Consider the following 14,440-nt stretch of genomic DNA (forward strand, 5'->3'; position numbering starts at 1 on the left):
TTACATCAAGTAAAAAAATTGAAACAATATTCATAAATGTATCAATACAAAATGTGATTTAATATATTTAAATTAATTATATTCAAAACATTTTTAAGTCTTATTTAATTTCCTTACTATTCCCTCAATTTACTGATTTACCTATAAGTATATAATTAATACTTAAAACGTCAAATTAAATACCGCATATATGCAAAATTTAAACAAAAAAAATCTAGATCGTAAGCTTAACACAATGTCTGCGTTTCCACTGAAACTTTACTCTTGTACCGGAATGATAGGGTGCTCACTTCAGGGTCGGTTTTTCGATGAAGGGGTTGAGCACAAAAATCCTGTCTTGCATATTTCGAAAGCACATTAATAGAAGAATATTTTAAGTCTACAACCAATTTCAGGATTGCTTTCTTTCTGGTAGTTTACTCTTGTAGCTGAACGGTGGGGTGCTCACTTCGGGGTCGGTTTTTCGATCAAGGGGTTGAGCACAAAAATCTTGTCTTGCATATTGCGAAAGCACATAAATAGAAGAATATTTTAAGCCTACAACCGATTTCAGAATTGCTTTCTTTCTGGTAGTTTACTCTTGTAAATGAACGGTGGGGTGCTCACTTTAGGGTCGGTTTTTCGATCAAGGGGTTGAGCACAAAAATCCTGTCTTGCATATTTTGAAAGCACATAAATAGGAGAATATTTTAAGCCTACAACCAATTTCAGAATTGCTTTCTTTCTGGTAGTTTACTTTTGTTCCATTAGTGTGTATTTGTACTTTCTGAACGATTTTCTGGTCGAAGAGATTGAGTACGAACATTTATTTATATATCGTTAAAAAGCACATAAAAAGCACTTAATTCTAGTGTATTTATTTTTTTATTTTATTAATTATTTATATGAGTGGGTGCTGGCTTAACGTTAAGCTGGCACCCCCACCTTCAATCTCATTTTCCTGCTAAACCGCTCGAGCACAAAAATTTCAAATTGGGTACATAATTAGCACATAAAAAGCACTTAATTTTGGCATAGGTGGCGTTTCGGTTTTTTGTGGTGGGGGTGCTAACTTAACAGACATTTCAAATTTTATAGTTTTAAGAACATTATTTAAGAAGCCTTTTATTTTAATTTTTTTAACAAATTTTTGAAAAATAATTAAAAATTTTTTAATTATTGTGATTGATGTTTAAAGATTGATTCCTGATTTACTTTCTTAATAATTTCAATTGAACGTATTATTATTTAATGATTATTTGAAAGTATTAGATATATTTTAATAAATACATAAATAAATTATAATTTGTGGACAATGTATAAGAAAAACAGAATTATACATGGTTTTATAAGTTTTGCAATTCTTAAATTTAATTTACCGGTAAGAGTTAATTGGGGATGCATGGAAAAAAATGTGAAATAATATATGCACTAGAATTCTAGTAAATTTTATGCTACTGTATTGAAGAAATGTACATAAATCTGAATTATCATATATCTCAATAGAATTTTATCGACAAGTACACTGAGAGCTGAAAAACACTAACGATTATTGTGTATTTTTGCTCTTTCTAAACTTTTAGTTTTTTTTATACTAACTATTACATACTGCAGTAAACCATTCTTTCAGTACAGATTTCGCAATTACTATTATGAATTCTACAGTAACGAATATAGATAATCAGATTTAGTTTTATTTCCTTTAATCCGTTGAACTGGATCAGTATTGTATCGTTCCATAATTATTACGATAAAGACCAGTAACGATTCTGGTGCAATATTTAAACAAAAAAAAGATTAAAAAAAATTTTTTTAAACAGTTCTTATTTTTTTTTTAATATTTTTATAGCTTAATGTTATTTATCTGTATTTTGCATATATTCTACAATATTTTATTAATTATATTTACGCATTGTTTTACAAATTTTTGAAAATGCATCGGAGGGATTAAAAAAACTAAGATTCCAGAATGGTAACCTAATATGCTAACGATGAGCTAAATCGTACGCTGAATGAACGAAAATTCAGAGACTATTACTGTTTTTCGATTCTCAATGTATTTTTTGCTTTAGCGCTGACAAATGCGCAGTAAAAAATACAAAGTGTGTAATGTTATTAGTAGTCAAGTTTTGAGAATCGTATGAGTTATTTTTACTATAAAGTAATAATCATTTGAATAAATTTATTATAATCGTAATGTACTTTTTATCTTACGTCTTTGATATTTTTACTTTCGAGTAAGTCTTTGTCATAAGTTTGACAAAAGCAACCAGAATATTTTTACTAGTTTCATAAGGTAAAGATTATTCAACTATTTTTTTTGTGTAATGAGATCTATCCTAAATGTATCAGTTTAATTTAAAAAAGGAAATGATGTACATTCATTTTAAAATTTAATGAAATTGGACTTTTATTCAGATTCCTTTTAATTAGAATGAATATTTTATTCTTTTTATAATTTAATAAATATTTCTATTTATTATAGAAACGTATTATGGAAAAATAATGTCCTTTTTCAGATTCTCTTGTAAATATCGATGAGTTATATTAAAAATAATATTTAATCTTGAGGTCTTTCTACAATAAGTTGTTAGTAACATAAGTCATAAACCATAAAAGAGGACCAATCACAGTCAAATGTGAAAAGAATATTTGACTGCGATTGATCAATTCTTATGGCTTACGACTTATGATACCGACTAATAGCTTATTGTAGAAAGGCCTTTAGATATTAAAATGTTTTTTAGGGGGGAATGAGTATATAGATGCAAATCAGCATCAAGTATTATATTAAATTAATTAATTTAATATAAATAGTGATATTACTAATTCTTACTCGACATGCTGTGTTATGACCGAAAATTAATTCGCCGCACATTCTGGTTGAGTTCGGAAAAGTATATAAAATCACATAAATAAAAATAAAAGCACTAAGACCTAGCTACGACCAATGAAGGCTTTCTTACTATTATTGTGTTGTTATACTATCGATCCAATAACATATTTGTAAAATGTTTTTTGTTTTTGTGTTTTAAATATTCAAAAATGTTTTACTTCAGACAAAATATTAAAGATCTGTTTCTATCGGTTAATTTTGGTCGATTGAAATTAAAAATTGTTAAACCGAGAACTGATCGTATTGCTAATTTTGTTTTTCTTAGAAAATGGATAAGGACCAAATAATATGATTAGTTTTAAGTTGCAAAGTTAATAATTTTTAAATTTAATTGGTCGATTAAGCTAATTGAAGATTGTGAAACTAGCCTGAAAATAGTTTAAAGCTATTAAAGATTTCAGTTTTAAACGTTTCAATATAAATCTAAACATGGTTTAAAACTAAAATATTTTCAAATATTTTTAAATATTTAAAGTTTAAATATTAAATTTTATATTGAAATGTTTAAATTTTAAACAATAGAAATAAAATATTTTAATATCTTAAAATTAAACACTTCTTTATTGAGTGTAAGATTGTTTAAAAAGTATCGTTTTTACCGCGATATTTCTTTAACTACACATATTTATTGCGCGACACGTTGTTAAGTCATTAATTCTCGATGCAGAAACACGAGCGGACGCTTCACCTAGTAAAATAATAGAAAGCGATCTTAACCTACAATTTCATAATTGCCGTATCATTAGATCACAATTATTTAGAAACGACGCATATTTATCTTGGCGATTACCGTGGGCTTGCAGGTGGTCGCATCGCGATATTGCTTAATCTTAAACCTTAATTATCGTTAATTTTATACAAACATCTACTGAAATCGATAGAAAGCGTCGCTTATACTTACAATTTTTCTTGAGCTCTTTTATTTTATTTTTTATTCTTTGTTTCTTTATTCTTTACCAATTCACTCGCACTGCTATACCGCTACCTCACATGTGTGTGATCTCACAGGATATATTAGCATTTATAAATTTATTTCTTTTTTTTTGTCGTATAATTGTCTAATGTCAGTTTTATTCTAAAGTCAGCATGAGACTCTCAAACGTGCGCAACGCAACAAATTTTAATATCGAACACTCGATTAATTTTCCGATAATAAAATATTTTTTATCGAACGTTTTGCTTCTCTCGATAGTAAGAATCGAGGAGAACAGGGTTGATTAGCAGCAACTTTGTCGCACGCGATGCAGGTGCAGCTGAAGCATTACCAGCCGCTCCTTCGTGGATCATTTGTAAGATCAAGGTCGTCGGTTTTGTGGGTAAATGTCCTCGACTCGCCTTGCGAGTCAGTGTGCTCCGTAGACACTCCTCGCGCTTATCGGCTATTATAATGTCTCTCTCCGCACTATTCTGACAATATTATATCTATATACGGTTTAATGATTCATACTGCCACATGGCACCTTGGCGGCTTGGTGATATTGAATATTTTCCGTGTGCGAGATTATGATTACGTGGATTCATGGTGCTTGTAGAATTCTGATATTCTCGAGAAACGTGTCTTGCCAACAGAGCAACATCCTGTAAATTTCTTTAATTATGTAAGCGCAGATATCCGTGCGATATCTGTCAAATAGTTCAAAGTATAGTATTCATTGTTCATACACTGAGAAAAATATATTTAAAAAATAAATACATTTTTCTTAATTTTAATAAACCATATATTTACAACTCTGAACGTGTTTTCTTCAAATAAGGGATCGTGTTTATTTGTTTCATAACATAGAATTTAATTTTTTTATAAATCATTTATTAAATTATAAAATCTATTTCATAATTTATCCAATACAATCAAATTTTTTATTGAAATATAAATTTTATTTTTTCGTAAATTTGTGATTTTTTAATGTTAATTTACTTTTAAGAAATAATTTTGCTATTAAATTATTTATAATTATTTATAATTTATAGAAAGTATTTTTTACTATATAGTAAATGTTTACTTAAGGTCTTAGAATTATTATTTATTAAAGATTATAGAAGTTGTATTAGTGTACAATGATTTTATTTGAAATTAAATATTTAAATTGATGTTATAGAAGAACTCAGGGCCACGGGCATAGCTATTTTAAACTAGTTTTAAATATATTAAAAGTAAATAAATCAATTTTTTACTAAAATATTCTTTGGAATATCTATTTAAAAGAAAACAAATTTTATTGCAAAAGAGTAAATTAAAAGGACAAAATTATTATTTTATTGAAAACGTACATTAATCTTATTATGTCCCATTATGTGGGGCACTTCATCATAAAACTTGCTTGTTTTTCAAAAATGAATATGCAAAAATTTTTTAAAGTAACTTAGAACACCTAATATACGTATAGGAATGCATTATTAGACTTTCAATTAATAATATATATATTTTATTAATAATTTTTTTGATACATTATTGTTATTAAAAAATTAAAATCTTGTAACATCTGTGATTATGTTTTATATAAAATTTAATGCAAAACATAACGTATACAGCCACTAATGTATGCGGCCGGTGCATAGTAGCATGGCGCTTATGTACATGCACTATATTGCCCCGTGTTTTAGTGCCCCATTATACCCCAAAGTATATAAATTTACTTGAATAAAACGTCAAAGAGAATAAATATATTTGCATAAATATTTTATTAAAGAAAAGATATTTAATAACATCAATGTACTTACGGTAATAAAAAATAGAATTTTATTATTGCTTACTTTATGCAAAGTTGTCTCAGAAACTTCAACTCAGTTGCGGAGAGCACAGCGAATACATTAAATAATTTCTAACAACTTTAAACTAAAAATAATACAAAAACTGAAAACAGCATATGGTAAGATTCATCTAATAGTAATTATTGCAAAAGAAATTACTAAATTTCAATAAATATTTGTTTGTATATTCTAAAGAAAATATTTACTTGTAGTACGTAATTATTTAGTTAATTAAAGAAAACTGATAATTAAGTTTAATTAGGCGTCTTTTTATTAAATAAATATATGTTTATATTTAGTAAATATTTTCTTATAAATATACAAACAAATATTGATTGAAATTTAGTAATTTTTTTTTAGTGTGCATAACATTTCATTACATAGTAGCATTTCTGTAAAAAGTTATCGACTACACCTCATTATACTTCATGGATTTATTATGTCTCAGGTTCCCCTATATATTACCTTGAACACATGCTTACTCTAATAGGATTTGAATCTATAAACTTTGGATCATGAGTCTCTTATGTACTATGCCCATTTCTTTCACTAAGAGATATGTTATATATTGTACATGTCTTTATAGAGTAAACAGCTATTACTACAAATAAAAAATTCTTTTTTTTTTTTTTGGTCGAATATATTTACTCTATTCAGGTATACATTTTCTCAAATGTATTAGTAAATTGTTTTAAAAAACGTATTTATCTCTTGTGAGTAACTTGTTTATTATGTTTGTAACTTTGTAAACGTAATTATGCATAAATATTTATAAAAATATTAGTTTTTCTTAATTAATATGCAAATGTTAACTGTTTAATTATTATTATACAGAACGACTTACAATCTTCATTACATTGGCAAATGTTAATTATAATATTATTCGATTGAGATTTATAAAATAATTGATTCTTTCTTACGCTCTTTTTTAAGTATTTTATTGTAAGTGTAAAATCTATGGTTTTAGAAGGTAAATATATTCTGAAAATAAGTGTCCTTTTTCTCGAGCAATAGAATGAGAAAGTTCGAAAAATATTACCGTGAAATCATTCTGTATCGCCCACTCGTTCGTAATCGCAAGCGAAACCGAAGCATTTGACTTCATAAAACGGTTGGGCGTAGGCGTGCCTCGAATTTTACTCGTATAAAAGTGACTTTGTCGCTATATTGGTATTGGTAAGACTCAAAGAATAGGCGATTTATAAATCAAAGTTTTTTTCTCGAATGAAGTGATGCCAGGGTGTTTACTATTGGGGGAAAAAAAACTTGAAATTTTTAGAAAATTTATTTTTACCTTTAAAAAGCAGCGATTTTTATAGAATTTTAGCTGTACTTAGAAGAACTTTTAGGAAACTTTACTTTTAAATTTAAATTTTATCTTTTTCTGACAAAATTGTTTTTTCGATTATTTTTTTTTCTTGATAATGCAAAATTAATTAATAATATGATATACATATTCATAATCTGAGAAAACATTGTACAAATGTAATTCTAACAACTAGAAATTTGAGGACGAATAGCATGTCAATTATATATTATAAAATTGTAATAGGAATACTAAATTATATGAACTAAAAAGTTACAGTAATCATTTGTTGTATAACTACAGAAAAATATTAACACAAATGTTGGCGATAGAAAAATTGTGTCAACTGAGAATTTTGAACTCGGAATCTTTTGTTTTTGCTCCTAACACATAGGATGCTACACCACGACAGTTTCATCACCATTTTCATAATTATTCCGGTTGTACAGTATATGAATACTTAATCGGCTTTACCGCCATATATATGTACACAAAATAGTCTGAACAAAAAATATATTATTGATGCAAAAGGTGTGTTTCAGTAATGATTAATTAGTTATTATGACATTATACTTCATTTAAAAAAAAAGTTGTCAAAACTGGAAAAATGCAATTATTATATTTTTGTGTGAAATCCATATAACTGTAATGTAATTGAGTTACTGTTTTATTATTAATTAATAGTGTACATAAATTGTTGCTGTGACTATATATTTTTTTTTAGTCTTTAGTACTACTTTGTTTCTTATTACTATGTAAAATTAGCGACAAGTATTTAAATTTTAGACTTATCAAATTATAGTTGACAGATCTAATTTGTTTGTTTTTTGTTGTTTTATTTTCATAAAATGCAATCGCTAGTTTTTTGTAAAAATATTTCTCTTTATATTACGTCACTTTTTTTACATCATATGAGATTTAATAATTATTAATTATTAAACAAACTATTTTAAAAACAAATGTAATTCTAGCAACTGAAGACTAATTTAAGTTAATATTTATATCAAGTATTTTGTAAAGAATATTGAATATTAGCAATTGTCAAGAGGCATATGTTTTATATTTTTTTATTTAAAATATATATTAAGTCTGTTTTTATTCATTTTTGTGTGGTTTGCTTTTTGTTTTACTCATATTTAACATTATCATATCTAAATAGAAAAAAAAACTTTAAGGACATAAACTTAACGTCAGAGACTAACATTAGTCAAACTTTATACGGACTATTCTGTAGTTATTTCTCATTAACACAGATTTTTAACTTTAGTTTGTTATACTCCGGTGACCTACTGAAATGTAGTCTCGTTTTATAGTTTTTTTATTCCTGCATATTTTCTTATAAATTTAATTATTTTAAATTTAAATCTTTTTCTCGCTATTATCTTGCTATTATCTTATGAATATGGTATTTAAACTATATATTTTTAATTGTTACAATACAAGCATAAAAATACTAACGATAAGTAATTAGAATGAAATTGACAAGACGAAAAATTAAGCTGTCTCACGAACCGGAGTATGGCAAACTACGGACTCGAAAAATAAGTGTGGCGAGCTAGGATTAAGAAATCGTGTCATAAAACAGGTAACTTAAATACTGGTGAGGTATCACCATAGTAAAACATTTTTTTTAATTTTTTCAATGAATTTTTCTACCCTTGGGAAAAAAACTGTAAAAATTCGCGAAAAAATGAAAAAAAAAATGGGTTTTTTTCCTGAGTTTTTAAAACTATGGTCACATTTCGTATTTATGTATTAATACGATCTTACCCCATCACTATATGCAGAATTTATTACCAAATAATTTATTATATAATAAATTAGATTTAAAGACTCATCTTAACAAAATTCAACAACATTCTATTTTACATCTTTCTCGATGACCACTTATGATCGAATAATGAATTTTCTATATAGATTTCACTCCAACAGTAATAAGTTTATAATAGAACCAATCATATACGCTTATTAGTTTAGCAGAAACTCTACTATTTCATATTAGGAATCTATTTCATAATAGACGACTTTATCCAATTGAAAAATTTAATCTTATCTAGAATAAAATTACTGGAAAATCAGGAATTATCAGCGAATACTTTTCCAAAATTTGTACACAAATACTCTGAAAATCGATTCTTAATACACAATGATGCTATTCTGAACGCATACTACGTGATGAGGCGCCGCGAAGCACGTCTGGTGATTACAATTGGCGTGAAATGTGCAATGAAAGCTTGCTTTGTATGGAACCGGATCTGTGGAAATGAGGCATGATAGAAGCAAAGTTTTGTGGGATCGAGGATTCGCGAGTGAATTAGATAAAGAAATTACAATTTGACGATAATTATTTATCGACATATTTGCGCAACATCACGCGGCTTTTAACACCGCGGTCTGTAACAATCTCATGAGGGGCCGAAACTCCGGTCGACCCTCGTAATCCCACCTTAAGAATCTTTCTTAGGAAGGAGGCAGGGAACGGAGAGTTGAGGTCTCGAGTGAAGCCCGAGCGGCGCCCGAGCGAGAGGCCGCGTTAGCTCAGCGAAGAGTGCCGAGCGAGATGGAGCGAGGGAGAGTGGGATGCTGCGAGCGAAGAAGGCAGGCGAGAGTGGACGGACGGCATGCCACCACCACTCCCATATCCTTCTGTCTCCCTCTCACCTCTTCTTCGTTCGCTCGTTCCTGCGCGTTCAATCCTCTCACCTACTCTTCCGTCTGGCGACTTTTACACGCGCGAGCCGGCTTCCCACCCGTAGGTTTCTCTCCACCTCTGTCTCTTTCTTTCTTCTGAGCTCTCCCCGCGCACAAGAGAATCGCCGCGAGTCGCGGAGAGCGCGCAAAATGCCAGTGATTCGACGCGACTTGGAGTACGCGCCTCGACGGCGAGACGAAGCGGGCGCCGCGCGAATTCGAACGCGCGGACGCGCGTCGAGCCGTCGTACGCCACGCGATCTCGAAGCGTGCTTGATTTGCGCGTGAACTCTCTTCTCAACCTCTGTCGAAGAGTTATTTTTTTCAAAGTGATCATGTGTACGCGACGCGCAGTCGAGTAAGTTATCTCGCGTGTCTTACGCAGCGAGTTAGAGGTTTTTACTCGCCGATTGAAAGCGAGTAGAGAAGGTGTCCGCGGATATGCACGACAATAATGATTGTGATTTTCTGAGACAACCTCCAGAGATTCGTGAGTGTTTGAACGGAGTACTCCATTTCCGACAAGTGAAAAGTTAATCACTTTAGTGAATACTTGCCAAGATTTCGTAGAAATCTGGTGGTGTTAAGTATATCTTTAGTGTATAAACGACGAATCGCTCGTTCAAGCAAAGAAAAAAGAGCATTTGTGTTTTTATATCGCGTATTGTTAAATGCCGATTTAATTTTATCTATTGGATGATAGTGTCTTGGTTTTAATATATAATTTAATATATCTCTTTACTGACTAATCGTAAGCAGAAAATAAAATTAAACACAGTGAAAATCTCTCCTACACGAAACACGGATTTGATGTAGAAAATTGCACTTGGATCATCGAGAGTTCGCGTGAAGAACGTCAGAGGAGGAGAGGAAAGGGGGGTGAGACAACCTCGTAATCGTCCGAGGGCGGAGAAAGTATCCGACGAAGTTTCAAATTACTTTCGTGGCAGTTAAGCTATTGAGCGAGATATTCGAAGGAAATACACAATTGAAAAATTGAAATAAGATTCGATTAATGATAAAGTAATAGCGTGATCTGAAAAAATATTTGATTAGTTTGCTGATGAACGATTACATCAATAATACATTGATATTAGGGAGGCAAGTAGTATAAATAGATATGCCAGTTACGAAGGTATATCAATTGCCACCTTAAATCTGGAGTCATCAATTCGAGAAAATCATTTAAATTTGGTAACAATTATTATAATAAGCAAAAATAGTGATTGTTGAACACGTCGTGCTTGAGAATAAATCATTTTCTCGATACCGAGTGCATTGACTTTAAAGACGCTCGTGCAATTCGCGTTGAATCTTTTCGTATAAAATGATTATTCCGGTCGAACCCAGGGCACCGAAGAAAAGGGAAGAGGAGGGCAATGAGGAAAAGGGAGGAGGAGCGGTGGTGGTGGCGGCGCAGCAGCACGGCGTCGAAAAAGGAAAGCCACGCTGATCATCCACGACTGGAAGACCTCGGCGTTGCACCTTAGCGGACCTTAGCGCAACGGAGAAGAAGGACGAAAGAGAGAAAGGGAGAGGAAGGACGAAGAGAAGGATACACAGATAGCGAAAGGGCAAGGAGGGCAAGAAGACAAGAGAAACAAAGAGTAAAGGGATTGAGAAGGAGAAACAGAGAGAGAGGAAGAGCAACGCGAAAGAGGAGAAAGGAATCCATAAATTTTTGTTTTCACAAATACTCCCTTTCGTAAAATTAGGATTACCGAGATTCCTATTTACTTCGTAAACTCCGTGGATTCTCGATCGTGCAGGATATTTTTGCATTTGTAGCACGTATATGTTTCATATAGATCTTTGTGATTCACGAATACATTCATTAATCTTTGCTACATAAATGTATGTATCTGATACTACTTAGAGATAGTATAAATCTGTAGCGATTCTACTTCCGTGAGTCGAGGTTGCGCTGCCTCATGAGGCCCCTTACCTTCGAGAATCTGAGAAGGCTCGTGAGCCGCAAGAAGGACCGCAATGAGCCCTCCTTCAAGCGCAGCGAGTCCTTCAAGAGAATTTCTATTAGGAAAAGTTATCTAGATCGAGGCAAACGACGGAATCGTCTCCAGAAAAATTTAGAGCCCGTCGTTAATACTCCTCCTCCGCAACCAACGGCGAATGATAAAATTGTTTCTCAACAAATTAAAGAGCAAGAATTCAAGAAGGATCGCTCCCTTAGTCGCGACTCCATCACTTATGACGAGTGGCTTCAAGGAGTCAGCTCCTCTTCCCGCGAGAAGCTTCACGAGGATAATTTCGAATCTCTTCAACATTCTAAGATCAAGGCCACAAAACTTGTTAAACATACTGACACGGATTCTGTTGTCGAGGATCTGAAAATTCTTGAGCTCGATGCTTCGCCTATTTTAACGTCCAAATCTAAATCATTTGGGATTGTTACGGACGAGACGACCAATGGGCATGATACTCTTTGGAATCAAGACTCCTCTGTAGAAGGATCGCTCAGTGTCAGCATCAGTCTCGGCCGGATATGGAGGGATGCAGTGCCAGTTCCGGTTTCGGTTCCAATATCGGTTCATTCCTCTGTCTCGAATTCTTCGATTCATCATTCTCTGGACAGCGCTTTAAAGGAGAAAAAACCGCAACCAACTGTCGCGAGAACGGTTTCGGCGCCAGAGAAGCCCGTCAGCAAGGAGACGTCATCGTCATCCTTTGGCTTCTCTCTTAAGATTACCAGATTCGCCGATTTTAGACCAGGGTGATTAGTTTTTCGTTTAAAGATTGATCAGTGAAAATAATGAAATGTCTTTCTTTGATTGATTCGTCGAATTAAAATCTCTGTTGAATTAAAATTTTGAATTTTTTTCAATTTTGTATTCAAGTGATTAATTACGATACTCGAAACTTTAAAAGTTTTGATATTTTACTATTTTAAACAGCTAAAGAATAAGTAAATAGAATCTATATTTGAGCTGAATAAAAGATAAAATGAAATTATTATAGTCTTACATTGATGAGATTTTTCTTGGGTTGAATATGTTTATAGTAAGACAAAAATCTATATGTCGCTCGAATTTTTGCTATTAATTTTACTGATCGATCGAGTTAAATATTGCGCAGTTCAAAGATCAATCGATTGCAATCGATACTGCTTGGCTTCAGGGTAACGCGAAACGGTCTCTTTCGTCGGAAGACACCAAAGCCATCCCCAAGCGTGAGCACGGAGGGCTACTTCAAACGAACGAGTGCGTCTAGACATTCCAGTTCTCGTCGCCAAAGTGGTAAGAGGACTTCTCAACGCGCTAGCAAGAAGAACCAACAACCTGCGGCTCGCACAAGCAGTCCGGTATGGTTTGTCCCGCCCGAGAGACGTCGTTCGAGGCGTCAGCGACGAGTTTGGCGGGAGATCAGATACTTCCCTGATGATGAAGGTTCAATTCTGGAGAGGCTTAACGACTGGTCGTCGAACGTGTCAGATGACCAGTTCGACGATCAGAAGCTACTGCTGTCAGGTGATTTCAATGAGCGTCGGGAAGATGACGCCTTGAATTCGATTATTTCGTCATCCTTGGGTTCTTTCTCGGCGACATCATCCTCATCATCAGCTTGTCCAGTTCCAAAAATCAGCGACTTTAACGAAGATAAGCTATTCTCAGAAGAGCTGAGGACCAACGGTCTTCTGTTACGCGGGACCACTTGGAAGCTCTCAACGACAACGACGACTACGGCGACAGCAACAACGACGATAATGTCGACAGCGACGCCGACGAGAACGATTCTTTCGGGAAATTATTTTGCCAGCAGTCAATTTCTCACCTTTCTAGCCAAGGACGTTGTCAAGGAAAGATCGAAAAATGAAAGCTGTAACTACCGATGTCTCTCATCAACTGACAGCGAGGACGATGATGTTGATCGTTTCAATGAGCGCAGAAAAAACCTTCCGCAGCAACGACAACAGTATTTAAAAAGGCAAAAATCAGGACTTAAGAGGAGACCTTTGCGCCGGAAGTCGCAATTGAGAAGAGCGTCCGGTCAACCGGTATTCCTCGTGCGCAAGTGCTCGTCCTTGAGGAAACGTCCTAGTAAGATTTGAATTATAGTTCTGCGGGTCATTTAGGAAATGATAGTAATAGTAGGAATAATAACAAAATGATATCAGATAAATATTTATTTACTTCATGCTTTTCAGCTTTGAAAGATTTATTCCAACAATATTCTTAACCGAGATCCTATTATTAACTTAACGAAAAGTATAACAATACTGTTTTCAACTTTTCAAATTTTATTTGACTTTTAACTTACAAGTTGTCTTGGATTTATTCTAGAAAAATTCTTTAATTTTGGTTTTATATGTATCTATCCTTATTTTCATAATTTTCTTCATCTCGTAATTTCTTGTACCTTTTCTGCAAGTAATTGGCTATGTTACTTCTTATTTCTGCAATACGCAGCTCGTTGCAAGGTATTTTAAAGTTTCACTTTCTACATAGTCTGCAAAGATTCTTCTCTTGTTATCTCTAGAACTTGCTCTAGATATTTCTCATTCCCACATCTAAATCTCACAGTGATTTTCTGATCATCTTTTCCTTGTTTTTTTTTAAGTATTTCAGATTTCTTATGTAAAGTTTCATATATCTTTTTTAGATTTTTACATTCTACTGAATTATATGTATTTTTCTGTTTTTTAAATTTAATTACTTATAATGCTTTTCTCACTTTCTTTTGACTTCTATTCTAAACTTTTATTTTATATCGTTACTATGAAACTGTATTTTTCTGTTTGTCTTCCATCTGAATTTATTTTTTCTAACCTTTTTTATTTTGTTTAAGCAATTCATAAGTATTTT

At 32.2% G+C, this 14,440-nt stretch overlaps 1 protein-coding gene across 9 annotated transcripts in view; it reads left to right on the top strand.

Annotated features, from left to right (window-relative positions):
* Positions 1-14,440, top strand: part of LOC105198543 (disco-interacting protein 2) — a 71,180-nt gene that overhangs the window by 11,157 nt on the left and 45,583 nt on the right. For 2 of the 9 annotated variants that reach the window (XM_026138954.2, XM_026138955.2), the window contains exons 1-2: positions 11,552-12,351; positions 12,756-13,675. The exons of 4 other annotated variants lie outside the window; for them this stretch is intronic. In XM_026138954.2, the coding sequence (XP_025994739.1) occupies positions 11,552-12,351; positions 12,756-13,675 (1,720 nt within the window). Of the gene's footprint in view, positions 1-8,066; positions 12,352-12,755; positions 13,676-14,440 lie in introns of those variants that run through there. 3 more of the 9 variants (XM_039459198.1, XM_039459199.1, XM_039459200.1) reach the window with 3 other exon arrangements.

Source organism: Solenopsis invicta, chromosome 16, assembly GCF_016802725.1.
Source record: "Solenopsis invicta isolate M01_SB chromosome 16, UNIL_Sinv_3.0, whole genome shotgun sequence".
NCBI lineage: Eukaryota > Metazoa > Arthropoda > Insecta > Hymenoptera > Formicidae > Solenopsis > Solenopsis invicta.